Here is a 15,608-nt window from a genome sequence, read left to right on the forward strand (position 1 = left end):
TCTATATAACCAAGAAAAGTGGTGACTTCCTCCAGAGATGAATTCTACCAACCAGACTAAAGGGAAAAGTTGCTATAATGGAAAATATTGAAGGGTGGTATACCTCATGTATATTTTTATTTGATTTGAAATTTAAATTTCAAATTAAGAGAATTAAGACACAATTGCTATTAAGAGAAGATAAGTATTTAAGAATTATTGTTACTACAAACATAACTTATTGGGGGATCACTTCATAAATGATATGAGTGTCTAATCACTATGCATACACCTAAAACTAAGATAAAACAATGTTGAATATCAACTTTAATTGATAAATAAAACAAAAAAAATGAGGTTGCTGAATGCCATATTTGAGCCCTTTCGAGGAAGTGGTTACAGAATAGCATTCTAATGTATTTTCTACCACTATAAAAAAGCCTCAGATATACAAAATGTTTTCTAAGAGTAATGTTAATTGTGCTGGACAGGCATTACCTTTATAATTGGAAAGAAAAATGGGATTAAAAGAAAATGAATAGTTTGGGGCAAAGGGGCTTTTTTTTTTTTTTTTCAAATAAAAGGAGGACCTATCTGGTTTTATTTGTGCTTATATCTACTTTATTTCTTCATTCAGACTGATCTTTATTAAAATGTTGTGAAATAAGAAAGTAGCCTTCACATTCTAGGATAAGAAATGTTGTTTATGTATAAGCATAATGCTTTGGTGGGAAATAAAATAGGACCTATTAAAAAATCATCAAATGGGGGTGGTGATGAGTATAGCTCAGGGTCCTTTTGCAAATGGCATTCTACCATCTTCAGATCTAATTCTCTGCCTCCATCAAGAGTCACCTGTAGGCACTTAGACTAGACACCTGCTCTAGACAATTAATTAACTGGCCTTGTATTTATCCATATAACAAATACTGAACACCAAGTATGTGCTAGGTAACATTGTAGGTGTTGAGGCTATATCAAGAACTAAAACAGACAAAAAACGCTTTGTCCTCATGGAGCTTATATTTTGGTGAGGGAAGATATTTCAAACAAGTCTGTTAATTACACAGTAGATGGTAATAAGTACTAAGGTGAAAAACAAAGTAGGGAAAAATAGAAAGTCATGCAGGTGAAGTAGGATATAAAATTTTGCACAGGGATGGCCTCATCGAAAAGGTAATGTTGGAGCAAAAACTAGAAAAATATTACAGAGCCATGAGAGAGAAGTCAAGCCAATACTTGGTGAAAAGAATTCTAAGCCAGGGAAGGGCAAAGCTATGAGGCAGAATGTGTTTCTATTTGTGATCAAGGAAATGCAGTTAATTGAGGTGTGTGATCAAGTGGAGAACGGTACAAAGTGGAGTCAAAAAAGTTTTAAGTATCTAGCTTTTATTGATTAAAATGGGGAAATGGTGAGTTTTGAGTAAAGAAATGTTGTATTCTGACTTCTGTACTGAAGATCGCTTTAGCTTCTCTGTTGAGAGGGTATTATAAAAAGGGAGATCAGCTGAAAGTTATTTTAGTAATCCTGGTTACATGATAGTTTAAGACCAAGGTGATGGTACAGAAATCATGTATGAAAATAGTGAGATTCTGGGTATATTTTGAACATAGAGAAAACATTAACTGATTTAATAAACATGATTTATCCATTTACTGATGAGATGTAGGGTGTTAAAAAAAAGTTAATGAAGATTCCAAGTATTCTGGCCTGAACTATCTCAAGAATGGTGTTCCTATAAACTGATTGAAAACTGTAGATGTGAGAATTGAGAGGTGCACAAGTTCGGAATTTGACATGTTAAATTTAAGATGCCCATTAGGCATAAACATGGAAAAGTAAAGAGAGATTGTGTGTGTGTGTGTGTGTGTGTGTGTGTGTGTGTGTATACATATGGAAAAAGACCTGAGAAATAACCTTGGACATCTAAAGCATGGTGTTTGAAAATACGAGACTGGGTGGACACTGCAGATAGTAAAAAGGTCCAAAGTGCTTTTCCTTTGTGGCATTCCAAAATTTAAAGATCATGAAGATAAAAGCACACCACCAAGAGACTGAGTAGAAAAGCCAATGGTATAAAACAAAGACAGTATGGCAGACTAAGGGATGAAAATGTTTCAAGGTGTCAACTGTTACTGTTAGGACAAAGTGAGTACTGATGACTCGACTCCAGTTTAGAAATATGGAGATAATCAGTGACTTTAACAGAAGCATTTTTAGTGGAACAGCAGCATACAACCTGATCAGTGCTAGTTAACAAACTTCAAAGTAAAAGTCAGTACAATTTAGCTCTTCTTTCAAGTACCTAACTGGGAGCATTTGTCATTTCTTAAAATTTCACCTTTCCAAATACGGGTGTGTGCTAACCCAAGACATTTGCATTCATTTTATTTTTTAATATATTATTTTTTCCCATTACCATTTAGCCCCCTTATGACCCCCCCACCATCAGCCACCTCACTGTTGTCCATGTCCATGAGTCCTTTCTCCTTTCCGCTCAATCCCTCCACCCCCTAATATCGCTGCCTCCCCACTAGCTGTCATATTCTCCATCTATGAGCAAGATATTTGCATTTAAATGCAGCTTTTCCTGGTGACCTCATTAAGATGAAGAATTGACAAAGTATTCTGTACCCTAATTAAATAAGCCCACTAGAAGTATAATTCTAAACAAATTCATTCAAGAAAAAAAGAGCCAGTTATATTTCCTGGCAGAATTAAAACCTGATGAATTCCTAAGTGACAATCTACTTAATTGCCATTGTAGTTTTCTTGAGTAGCAGTAATAGAATTTATTTTCTTCAGAATAAACTATATTTTATGCCAAATTTAACATTCATTCTTACGTGGGAAATTTCAAGAATACTGAACACAAAGATGCCATTAATCTTTAAGAATCCATACAATTGTCTTCAATACTAGAAAATGATTAAAAATTCCTTAATGTAGCATTTATTTGGAACTGCTTAGTGTTTAGTTTAATTACTTGGGTACGTATAACTTTGGCCACGGTGTTTCTTTACACAATTTTAAACTTTTTGAGTTGATTTGTACCAGTGTGTCTTTGTCTAAGGTAGTTATCAGCAGAGGTGGGGATGGGGCATTTTGCCCAACAGGGAACATTTGGCAGTATCTGGTGGCATTTTTGGTTTTCACAACCTGGGGGAGGAATGCTACTGGCCCATGGTAGTAGAGGGCATGGTTGCTGCTAAATATGACTTAGAAAGTCAATAGTGGCAAGACTGGGAAGCCCTGCTCTAGAGGCTGAAATTATGCAAGACACAGGAGCTTAAATTAACTAAAATGCACTCTGCACTCCAGGTTTAAGACTACTTGGGTTCAAATACCCACACTTGGCTAAGAGAACATACTTGAGTAGTTTAATCTGCATCTTAGTTTTCTGAACTTTAACCACCACCACCCCTAGCTGGTGTAGCTCAGTGGATTGAGCATGGGCCTTTGAACCAGAGGATCTTGGTTCGATTCCCAGTCAGGGCACATGCCTGGATTGCAGGCCATTTCCCAGCAGGGGACACACGAGAGGCAACATTGATATTTCTCTCCCTTTCCCCTTCCCTTCCCTTCTAGAGATAAATTTAAAAGAAAAAAAATTTTTAAATAAAAATGAGTATTTGAGATAATCCATGTTAATTCAAACATTAAGTTCATTCAGCTCCTGACATATACAATGTGCTTACTACCTTTTAAATGAAATACACATCAAAATCCAAAAGTTTCTATGGTGTAATGACTCAGAGACCCTTGATGTAGAAACTTGATATATGGTTAATTCTTGGTTAGCTACCACTGAAATGTTCTGCCCATTAGACAATTTGAGACTTGACTGAAAGGCACGAGCCACGTAACAGGTAACATCAATATACACATTAGCATTTTCTTCACCTGAATTCTAATTCCACAGACTATTTTGAAAAAAGGTAACTCTCATATTTTCCCCACCTTAAAATTACTACTAATATAGTTCCTGGCCTTTGGAAACCTGCCAAGACTCAGAATTATCCCCAAATTCTGTCCTTGGCCACTAGCTCCATGGTTAGAAGTGGCGGACTCAAATCCAACTAAAATCCCCACCAACTAGACCGCTGTTGACTGATAACCTTGAAAATTTTCAGCAAAGAGAATGTATACCATGGTAATAATCACTGTTAATTAACAATTGCACATACTTCAATATCAGCGAGTAACAGAAGTTCCAGAAGTTTCCATTTTGCTAATGCCAGAGGCTTAAATATTCTTCCTGATCTACCTTTGTATATTTTCCAGTTGCAGTTGTTAATTCTGCTCTAGTGAAATTATGACCTACCACAAAATCAAAGTGTCTTACTGAGCAATGTAAAGTCCTATTTTCAAATTATACTCAAGAAATTCTTTAAATTCTAGTATTTATTTCCTATACCCCAGTCATAAAATTCAGAACACATTTTTAGCATTAAATAGTGAGACATATCAAGTTTCAAACATTTATTAATCAGTGTAAACCCCAACAGAATACACCAACATGATTTCGTGCATTTGGAGGAAATATTTCCTGGTTAAGTGGAAAATTGTGCGGATGGCTTCTGGAAGACCTTCATTCTAAGCAGCTTTTGACTGAAACATTTCATTTAGAACTCAGGACCTTCTTTCTTCAGTTTGCTGTAATCTACATTCACTGAGTAGAACTTGGAAAAGAAAAAAAATATTTTAGATAATCTATCAAACACAGAGATTGTACAGAAGTTTCAGAATTATTTTTATTCAGCTACCTATAGTAAAAATTACAAACACGATTTTTTATTAAGAATATTTACAATGTGAAAGTCATTCAAAGATAAGACACCAAAACTCCAGCTCTTTATTAATAATTTTGTAAGGTCAAAATACTAAGTCTACTGCAGAAGAGCAGTGCTAGTATAATCTGTCAGTCAAAACCTCTAAAAGCTTCGAGTTTCATAGTGAATAAGAATTCCTTTTGACACATACTTCCAACTCTTAAGTTTTTACTTGCATGTCCACTAAGGATACAGAGGAATCTCCAACAGAATATGGGAAAACCAAGAATTATCACTCCTACTTTGGTTAGCAAAGTTTTGTAAATTAGATAGGAGAGATTTATAGCAACCAAGATAAGCCAGTAATGTGGTCCTGCTTTGCTGTGTAGTTTACATAACTTTTCAGATACAACTAGCTTACTTTGATAGCTTTTTTTCCCCATTACTTTCCTAACCCAGACTGCATCAATATCAAACTGACACTGACCATCTTTCGTACAAAAGCTTTTAAATAGTACTATATTTTTGTTTTTAAATAATAATATATTTAAATAATACGATATATTTGGAATTTCTGCCATTTCCAAAAACTTCCTTAAATTAAAATTAATATTAGAAATCTTACTACAAATGCTTTAAAAGCTTCCTGTAAATCTCGATAACTTTTTCAAAAATGATTCATGTCTTAAACTGCCTCCAGACTGAGGAAACATTAGAACTTGTACATAAGCCCAAATAAGGCTATAATCTTGGGTTTACTCATTCTTGTGCCAAATAACACTGATGAAATTGTGCTATATATAATTACTTGAAGACTCAAAAAAATAAAAATAAAAATCGCAGAATCATTCACCCTTTGGGGATTTAAACAAGAAGCTCATAAATTTGTATCCTTTTAAGTCCTTTATTTTCTTTCTCCAAACATACCCTAACTATTTCTAACTAAAAAATTCTTATTTGACTGTTAAAAAAAAATTTCCAGGTAGTAAAGTTTATCCTTGATTTCCTTGAGGTAACAGAGACTTTCATAGGTAGAGAAGTACGAATAAGCCCTAAAGCAGTATTCTTTGTTCTGACAGTATTCTCTCATGAAGCAACTGAACCTAGCTAGTAGGTCTTAAAAAAAAAACTGTGCTATCCCTAACATGTTAACAAAATATTACGGGAATGTTTGTAAAGGAAACTATAGGTTATATATTAAGAAGAAAATAAACCTTTTGGGGCCTTTTTAATAAATGCCAGGCACTACGGGCATAACGTTTTGTTTACCTTGGTTAATTAACACAACCTTACTCATTATCTATAGAAGACACAAAGATCAGGTTGCCAGACAATGAATAAGCAGGATCGAGCCACTATACCCATGCAGAGTATAAAGGTCACAGTATCTTTTCCAGTTTTTTAAAAACTAACCAGGCTTCTCATGTATTTGCTTATATTTAGATCCATGTGCCAGTATCAAAATTCTCGGTAGAAGTAATTTTCATATCTGCTTTTTTCAGCTTCCATGTCCCCATTCTTTTCCCAATTTAACTGCTACCTTGAAGGTCTTTAGAACAGCTGGGAAGGCAGAACATATTGTGATCTTGACTTTGGGCTTTTTATTTGGCTGAGAAGCGTTGCTGAGCAGTTGATGCTTAAATCCTATTTCAGTCCCCTCTCTGATCTGTATTAGCTTTGTAAAGAGGCAACAAATAACCTCCAAATCTACAACAAGGTTTATTTTTCATTTAGATTATATATCACTTACAAACTAACTCGTCCCTGTTCTCCTGATTCCTATCCTAAGCTGAATGTGTAATCCTTAACTCAATTTTGGTCTCACGACAGATGGAAAAGAACAATGCGGGTAACCATGCACTGGTTTAGAACTGGCAGATATCACTTCCCCTCACTTACGATTTGCCAGAGCAGGTCACATTGTCAAACCTGATGTCGGTGAGCCATAAAAACAAATTCTCTCAGGTGAAGGGCAGTGAATGATAAAATAATCTAGTCTACCTCACTAAGGGTTTAGAAGCAGTAGTAGGCTTCATTCACTCTAAGCTCACTAGTTTTTGGACATGTTCCCTTTTATTTCTGCTTGCAAATCATCCAATTCTTATACAAGCTCACCTCTCGACAATACAGCCAGCAGTAATAGTCCATTTATATCCTGTTTCACAAAATCTTTTCCTCTAACAGATCTGCAGGCACATAGTCCACTTCCAAGCACAGTAGGTGACACTTTATCAAATATTTTGCTATTTTAAGATTTATCTTTCCAGTATCTAACATCAGTGTCACAGCTACTGGCAGCCCAATCTGTGCCACACACGTTAAGATTTTTATTGTAGCAACAATCCATCTCCGAATTCACATGGCCTCATACTGGCATGTTGTCATTTCCCAGCGCACTGGTAACTGGCTTCATTATCAGAATCACCTGGGGAGCTTTGTTAACTACACAGACCCAGAGACTCCAAAATGTTCCTTGGCAGAAGGATCAGTGCCTATTTTTTGGTTTTCTTTTTCAAACTTGATTGGATACGAATCCATTTTCTCTAGAATGGACTTAATTTAAACAAATTTATGAGTGGAAAGAAAAACCCACAATGCCTGTTTATATGTTTTTGAGGCAAAATTTAACAGAGATCAGATGGCTCATTTTAGCTCCACTGATACATTTTTGTTTGTTTCTTATAATGAGGCCTTTTTAGAGATTTGGAAGCCAAATTATAATCCAAAGGTTAAGTGGAAAGCTTGGAACCAGCAAAAGGTGATAATTATCTTAAAAGTTGCTGTTACCAGTAATGATAGCATCCATCTCCAACATGGAGGTGTATCTCCTAGCACAGGTGGCAAACACAAGGCCCTCAGGCTGTCCGGCCCTCCACCTTGTTTCTACAGTGACAGCACTGAGCTCCTTGCCCCTAGTTAAGGAGTAGTCACATTTATACAGTCCTAAAATTACATTCAGCCCTTTGAAGCAACCGCAAGGCTGATGTGGCCCCCAGTGAAAATGAGTTTGACACCTCTGTAAGGGGTCCTAGACATACATTGGTCAGACTACCTCTTCTTGAAAGTGCTTATGCAAACTATTATTTGTCTTTTGATGAAGCAGCCTGGTATAGTAGAAAGTGAATGAGTTATATACTTTAAATAGGTAAGTTATATGGTATATACATTATACCCTATAAAACTGCACTGTTTTTTGTTTTGTTTTGGGGGTTTTTGACGTTGCAAGGGTTTGTCTTTACATACAAAATTTTACACATGAGGGTTATGTTTGGGGAATCAATAAATGGTCTCAGATATTAACAACATGGATGGACCTTGAGGGCATTATGCTAAGGGAGCTAAGTCAGACAGAGAAAGACAAATACTGTACAATATCACTTATATGTAAGATCTAAAAAGCCAAACTAATAAAAACAGAGAATAGAATGCTGGTTATTAAGAGATGGAAGAATTGGGAGGATGTTGTTTAAGGGTACAAACTTGCAACTAGTAGGTAAGTTCTGGAGACTAGTAAACTGTATTACAAATTTCAAAGTCACTAAGAAACTAGATCTTAATTGTTCTCTACACACCCAAAAAATGATAATTACGTGTTGGGATAAAAGTATTAGTTAATGCTACTGTAGTAATGATGCTGCAATATACCAAACCAACATGTATAAACCTAAACATTATGTCAATTATATCTGAAAAAAAAAAGAAAGAAAATGGTCCCAGTCCATGAAATCATTCTTCGGAAGAGTAGTTCCACAAACCACTCTTCAGAAAAGATGTTAAAAAATTGATCTAGAAGGTTCATGGTAAAATTTCATCTTCAACTGACTTTCATTTCTTCCTACTAATCTTCACATGAAATATTTCAACCATACCAAGAAGAACAACCAGCCAAAACATTTATTATACTAGATCAGTGCTACTCTAAGTGTGGTTCCTGGACCAGCAGTGTCAGCATCATGGGAAACCTTGCTAGAAATGCAAATTCTCCATCTCTACAACAGACCAGCTGAATCAGAACCTGGGGGTGGAGCTGAAGAATCTAAACAAATTCTCTAGTTGATAAGCTTCACCTATGTACAGTGAAGCTTGAGAAAAACTACACTAGACTAATATCTATGAAAATGATAAACAACAGCTATACTGTCTCTTCTTTTTTCTTCATCAGATCAATAGAATTGAGATATTTTCTTAATTTCATAGCCCAACTCTAGTCTGTGAATAAAATTCTTAGCAGAAATATTTATTAGAAAAATACAGCAGTTTAATTTCACAGAACAGCCTAGCAGCTCTTGAAAGTTTTCAATGGAATTTTACCTGTGCATCCAATTTAAAAAAAAACAACAAAAACTACCCCATGACAAACTTTATTAAAACACCCTCTTCAGCATTCTGAAACAACTTTGTAGCTTACCTTATATTGCTCATTGGGACCCAGCTTGTTCCAGGGTTCTGGGTTATTCTTTCTGTCCCAACTAAAACAAATCATAGCAATAAAAATGATTTAAAATAGTTTTGTACTTCTTAAAAAGCTATTATTTTGAAAAGATCGGTCTCACTTATTAAGTGAAGTATGGTGTTTTCATCATAAGTTGAAACAGAGAAAGGGTCTATAATAAGGAATCCCATGCAAATGATGAGAAAAAAGGTAAACAGAACCTCTTGGGGCAGTTGTCCTTGTCCTTATCCCTGTCATGGGAAAATTCATTCTTGACTATTACTAAAGTTTTCTATTTCATCAATGAAGTGATATATAGAGAAGTGCATAAAACAGGCTTGCTTTTTCCCTTGCCTAATGTTTTCCAACTTCATTAAAACAGTGTTAGTGGAAAAGCAAGCAAAAATCATGTGTATGTGCCAGTGACCCTGATTAAGGTTTTTATAAAAATAATCATCACAATATTTACAAGATGGGTATTAGCAATTCTACTCTAGATTGGAAAATGAGACTCAAGAGAAATTTAGATGATTTTATGAACTAGGAAAAGCAAATGGCAATGGCAGAAATGGGATCAGAACTTACTGTATGACTACAAAACTCAGGTTCTTTCTATTACTTGATGCTGCCTCCCCAGAAAAACTGTGGTTGCTACACTAGCTTGATAAACCACCAAAGTTTCAAATACTTACGAGACATCTGGGTTGAACAATGCCAGGCGCATGACGTACAGCAGTGCCCCAGTACCTCCAGCTCCAATAAATACAAAGAGGGGGATCAACTAGAAGCAAACACAAAATAGACAAGAATTATTCATCGTCTTCAAAACCTAGATACTCATAACAGAAAAGCTACAGTAGTTTCTACACATTGATTCCTAAGTTTCAAACCGCTATTTTTCAATTCTGTTTAAAATTTTAATAAAGGTAGTCTTACATTGAAATATTAGTGTGCTCAAAAGAAAGAAGTGGGATTTCCAAAGAATGTGAAGATGATGCTGGTTTAATGTAGAAAAAAAAATTCAAGTTTCAAAATCTCCCAAGAAAATATATCATCTACTTTACCTTTCTAACTTTTATGCATCACTCCCATTAAATATTCCAGCTCCCTTTATTTTGAGGCTTGAAAAACAAGCTCTTGGCAAAGTACTTAAGCTTGTCTTTACATACACATCATAAAGAACACACACTGAGTAGGACAGAAACACACCGGTTACAAATATTAATTTTAGGCATAGTCCCTGAAAGCATACTGCTACCAATGCTTCGTGCTTAAATAAACAAATTTAAGATAAAGATTAAAGACCGCGTAATTTAGTTTTTAAATCACAGCACACTGATGTGCTAGGGGAAAATGAGAGACACAGAAGAACTTGACAGCAATTAAATTCTGAGCCACCAAACTCCCCCAAGATGTCAATAGGTCAAAATAAACTGAGGATTCCACCATCGTAGACTGTTTGCCACAAGGCCTGGCGGATCAACAGTGTATACGGGATCCCTGACAGCACAAAAAACGGGTAACCCATACAGAGCACAATCATTCCCCTTCGTCCGAGGAATCCGCAAGAAGTCACGGCCACCAAATTGTTCCAACAATGACCAGTTTATTTTCCTCCTTTCCCCAACGCACCCCTCCCTCACCTTCAGCCAGCCAGCCCCAGCCCCAGCCCCACCATGCTCAGCGAGGAAGGTCAGGGCTCAAGGGCCTGGAGCAAACAGCCAGACAGGGCAAAAAGAGGCCAAGTCCGGCCTCCAGGAGCGAACCGGTAAGTGATAGGGAAGGAGGAAGCTCCCAAGGCACTGGGGCAGCCGCAGTGTCGCCGCAGTCCCGCACAGAGTGCCCACCGGGGGACGGGTCACGAACTTACGCTCGGATGCTTCTTAGCCTGCCCGAGGATCTGACGGAGCATGGCTGCGGCAGAGGGCCCCGAAGACAGAGAAAGGAAAACAGCACGGCCCGGGAGCAGGTAGAACGCAGAAGAGGAGCGGGCGTCCAAAGTCACCCAGGACCTCCTACCTGAAGGTCCCCTGGCCGACAGCACCTAGCCGCGAGAGGGCCTCCCGGCGGCTGTCCGTGGCAGCGCCTGCTTCACCCGGCGCCCCACGCGTCCACTCTAACCTAACCAGACCTTTGGCGTTCCACTCCGAGGGAAACTCTCTTATTCCTGTGCCATGTACATTCCCGGAGGGTAATTTGTTCCGTCAGAACTGGAACACTTGTATTGACCAGCCAGGCACTTTCTCAGGAGGCCTCGCCTGGGGAGACGAGGCGGCGCGCGCTCCCCGCCAGCGGGGTCCGGTCGCCAGGCGCCTGCCCGCCCAGCAGGTTCGCGCGCCGAGGCGCTGGGGGCGCGCGTGCGGGGCGCGCGCCGGCCCGCCCAGAACGCCGCAGAGGGAGCAGAGCGGCGCCTGCGGCAGCTGAGCGCCTGGCGCTTGGAGGGCAGGTCGAGTCTCTTGCCGCTAAGGTCACTGACTGCGGTTTAGGAAGACTGCAGCTGCTTCCTGTCTTAGACTGTCGCTTATGGGCAGAGGATAAAAACTAGTAAATGCTTTAAAGATCACAGTAGTTCTGCCATTGTGATCTCTAAACCTTCAGGTCCCTGAACCTCAACTGAACGTTCAACGCAGCAAAGACATTTGTGGCATTGCCCTCTTCCCGGGCTCAAAATCGCATTCTTCAAATGTGTTTTCAATGATTGTTTCCCTACACATCTTTAACAATGACACAGTACAGTTTTCATATCTCTCTCCCCCTATATCTGTCTCTGTCACCCCAAAGCCTTCTATGGCTCAAATTTTAGGGGGCGCTAGGAGTAATCTGAATTAAAAAGCCTTAATCAAATGATCACACAGGTAATTGGGTCTGAGAAGAGTAGGAAAAGGCTCCTTCAATAAAGTTACGTTAGACCTGACGGAGAAGTTGACGTTAACTTACTGAAGATGGAAGGTGCAGGTGTACAGAACAGAGGTAACAGGTAGGTCTGAACCTAGAGAGACCTTTTGAGAAGCTGCGGAAGTCTGGTATGGCTGGCATTTGAAGAGTGAGAGCAAGGTGGGGATCGGATCTGATGGGCCAATGACCACTCACTTGCACACCGTGGGTGTTGAGCTAAGAGAATTGGGAAGTTAAGGAAAGCAGGATACCATGGTTTCAAATGATTGCTTTGTGAAGAATGGATTAGAGGAGATTAGCGTGAAAAGGGGGGGACTGGTTAATGAGCCATTGCAACAGTCAGTATGTGAGATAATGGTAGCTTGGACTAGTGTAGGAAATGCAATAATGAAGACAAGATTCCAGAAGTATTAAGGAAGTAGCTCATACAGGACTTAGTGATGTGTAGAATATGGGGAAGTGAGAAGATGGATAAGACTAGAATACTTTCTTCAGAGGTTCCATTTTTGACCACCTGTGTGGAGGTTGATGCCAATTATTAAATGAGAAGCAACAGAGAATGATGGGTGTGTATGTAAAATTCAAGTGGATTTATGTAGGGCAGAAGAACAACCTAGATTAAAGAATATATTTAGAACTCAATTTGTTGATGGTCATTGAGGCCATATGACTGAATGAGACAGATTGTTTAAGGAGAGAAGGAATAGTGACAAGAGAAGCAAAGGGCATGGAGCTGAGGAAGTCCAACATACAACGCTTGGGAGAAGGGATATGGCCAGTGAGGTAGGGAAAAAAAGATAAATGGTTGTTATCAAGATGATGTATCATGAAGCTTAGTCTTGTTCATTCATTCAGTAAATCTTTACCGAGTACGTAGTCTGTACCAGGCACAGTTCTTCTAGGTAGATATCGGGGAATGAGAAACATGTTCTGCCCTAATGGAGCTTCTATGCTGATTGAAAAGACAAACTGTAAATAAACCATTATGATAATTTTAGATAGTGATAAACCAATTAAATAGAATAATGAGACAGAAGCACACGGGGGAGTGGAGGAAAGTTTACTTTGGTGAGAATAGACAAGGAAGGTCCATCTAAAGAGGTAATATCTGAGCTGAATCTAAGTGAAAAGAAGGAGGAAACCTGGTGAAGATCTGTGAGAAGAACAACATTTCAATTGTCGAGAGAAGTGGTTCTGAAGTTAAAAAAAATGCTCAGGGGAGGCTAGTGTGGTTGATCCATGACAAAGTAGAGAAGAAAATGAGATTGAAGAGATTATAAAGGCCTCTCTGACATTGACCTTACAGACTATGGTAAGGAATATGGCCATGTTTTAAAATTTAAGCACAAAAGTTATGGAAAATATTTAGAAGTGACTATAGAAACCTAAAAGCAGTAAGTGTAGGTAGAATTTCAGCAAGGAAATTAGAAGGGGATATTTTATTTTTAATGATAACAGTTGATAATGAAATAAAGAATACCACTGAATTCAGTCCTGGTCAGGTAGCTCAGTTGGTTAAAACATTGTCCAGATACACCAAAGTTGTGGGTTTGATCCCCAGTCAGGGCACATACAAGAATCAACCAATGGAGACTTCTGCCAAGATGGAGGTATAGGTGGAAGCACTGCACCTTCTCACACAACCAAGTTTAAAAACAACAAAGTTTTAGCAACAAAAACAAAGCCAAACCACAGAAAATTGAACTACACAGAAGTCTGACAACAACAAACCCTTCAGCTAGACCGGTAAGAGGGGCAGAGCCAGCAGCAGAGCGGGATCGGGCAGGAAAGATCCACCAGACCAACCCGGGCTCACAACCCAGGTGCACAGGCAGCCGTAGGTGGATCCCAGGTGTGGAGTAGCGGGCAGACCCACTGAGAATGCAAGGCAGTGGACCCACTGAGGGCTGACCACGGTCACACATTCATGCGCAGACAAACCGGTGAAGGAGCGAAGAGGTGAGGCAGACTGTGCAGGCCCCAGTGGCGGAAAGTGGCAGAGGGGACCGCCATTGTCCCTCTCTAACCCAGCCCGAACATATAGTGTCACAAACCAGCAACCTGGGTGCCCCCCCCCGTGAACACCTCCTCGTACGTACCAGGTACCAACAGATCAAAACATGGCTCAAAAACAACTCAGAGCCCCAGAGCCGATAAATCTAAGCAATGAAGAAGTAGCCAAACTTTCAGATGCACAGTTCAAAACACTGGTGATCAGGATGCTCACAGAACTGGTTGATTATAGTCACAAATTAGAGGAACATATGAAGACTAAACTAATTGAAATTAAGGGAAATGCACAGGAAACCAATAGTGATGGAAAGGAAACTGGGACTCAAATCAATGGAGTGGACCAGAAGGAGGGAAAAAATGACCAAACAGAAAAGGATGAAGAAACAAGAATTCAAAAAAATGAGGAGAGGCTTAGGAACCTCCAGGACATCTTTAAACATTCCAACATCCGAATTATAGGGATACTAGAAGGGGAAGAGGAACAGCCACAAGTGGAACACTTATTTGAACAAATAATAAAGGAGAATTTCCCCAATCTGGCAAAGGAAATAGACTTCCAGGAAACCCAGGAAGCTCAGAGAGTCCCAAAGAAGTTGGACCCCAGGAGGAACACACCAAGGCACATCATCATTATATTAGCCAAGATTAAAATGAAGGAGAGAATCCTAGAAGCAGCAAGAGATAAGGGGACAGTCACCTACAAAGGAGTTCCCATCAGACTGTCAGCAGATTTCTCAAAAGAGACCTTACAGGCCAGAAGGGGCTGGAAAGAAGTATTCCAAGTCATGAAAGGCAAAGGACCTACATCTAAGATTGCTCTATCCAGCAAAGCTTTCATTTAGAATGGAAGGACAGACAAAGTGTTTCTCAGATAAGATCAAATTCAAGGAGTTTCTCATCACCAAGCCCTTATTATATGAAATGTTAAAGGGACTTACCTAAGAAAAAGAAGATAAAAAAGATGAACAGTGAAAGGACAGCAAACTCACAGTTACTAAGAACCACACCTAAAATAAAAGCAAACTAAGAGGACAGCTAGATCAGGAGCAAAACCATAGAAATGAAGATCACATGGAGGGTTAGCAACAGAGGAGTGGGAGAAGGAGCAGGGGGGAGAAGGTACAGAAAATAAGTAACATAGATGGTAGGTAGAAAATAGATAGGGGGAGGGCAAGAATAGTGTGGGAAATATAGAATCTAAAGAACTTGAGACACGCGTTCATGAACTAAAGGGGGGGAATGGTAGGGGAGGGGTGTGCAGGGGGGAGGGGTGTGCAAGGTGGAGGGGAATGAAGGGGGGAATAAAACTGTAATGGCATAATAAATAAAATATATTTAAAAAAGAATCAACCAATGAATACATAAATAAATGGAACAACAACTCTAACTCTCTCTCTCCCCTCCCCATTCCCTCCCTCCCTTTATCTCTCTCTAAAATCAATCAATAAAAAATTTTAAAAAACATCCTGAAGTTAATGTGTATTCACACATTCATTTCTTGAATGTGTATTCAAGA

The 15,608-nt window shown here is 38.9% G+C and overlaps 1 protein-coding gene across 1 annotated transcript; it reads right to left on the bottom strand.

Moving 5' to 3' along the window:
- Positions 1-4,447: 4,447 nt before the first annotated feature.
- Positions 4,448-11,216, bottom strand: NDUFA4 (NDUFA4 mitochondrial complex associated). Its single transcript, XM_037167359.2, has 4 exons — positions 11,055-11,216; positions 9,877-9,965; positions 9,161-9,221; positions 4,448-4,662 (listed from the first exon to the last, which is right to left on the bottom strand). Exons 1-4 carry the CDS (start codon positions 11,094-11,096, stop codon positions 4,606-4,608), a joined length of 249 nt encoding a protein of 82 aa, XP_037023254.2. The 5' UTR covers positions 11,097-11,216; the 3' UTR covers positions 4,448-4,605.
- Between the last annotated feature and the right edge of the window lie 4,392 nt (positions 11,217-15,608).

The sequence above is a fragment of the Artibeus jamaicensis genome, unplaced genomic scaffold, assembly GCF_021234435.1.
Source record: "Artibeus jamaicensis isolate MK-2021 breed Jamaican fruit bat unplaced genomic scaffold, CSHL_Jam_final contig_923, whole genome shotgun sequence".
Classification (NCBI taxonomy): Eukaryota; Metazoa; Chordata; class Mammalia; order Chiroptera; family Phyllostomidae; genus Artibeus; species Artibeus jamaicensis.

Bases quoted from the DNA above. Each gene is read 5' to 3' on its own strand.
- NDUFA4 (XM_037167359.2), bottom strand. From the start codon at position 11,096: ATGCTCCGTCAGATCCTCGGGCAGGCTAAGAAGCATCCGAGC. The intron at 9,966-11,054 runs GTAAGTTCGTGA...GTTTGCTTCTAG, and splicing joins AGGCTAAGAAGCATCCGAGC to TTGATCCCCCTCTTTGTATT. The intron at 9,222-9,876 runs GTAAGTATTTGA...GATTTGTTTTAG, and splicing joins TTGTTCAACCCAGATGTCTC to TTGGGACAGAAAGAATAACC.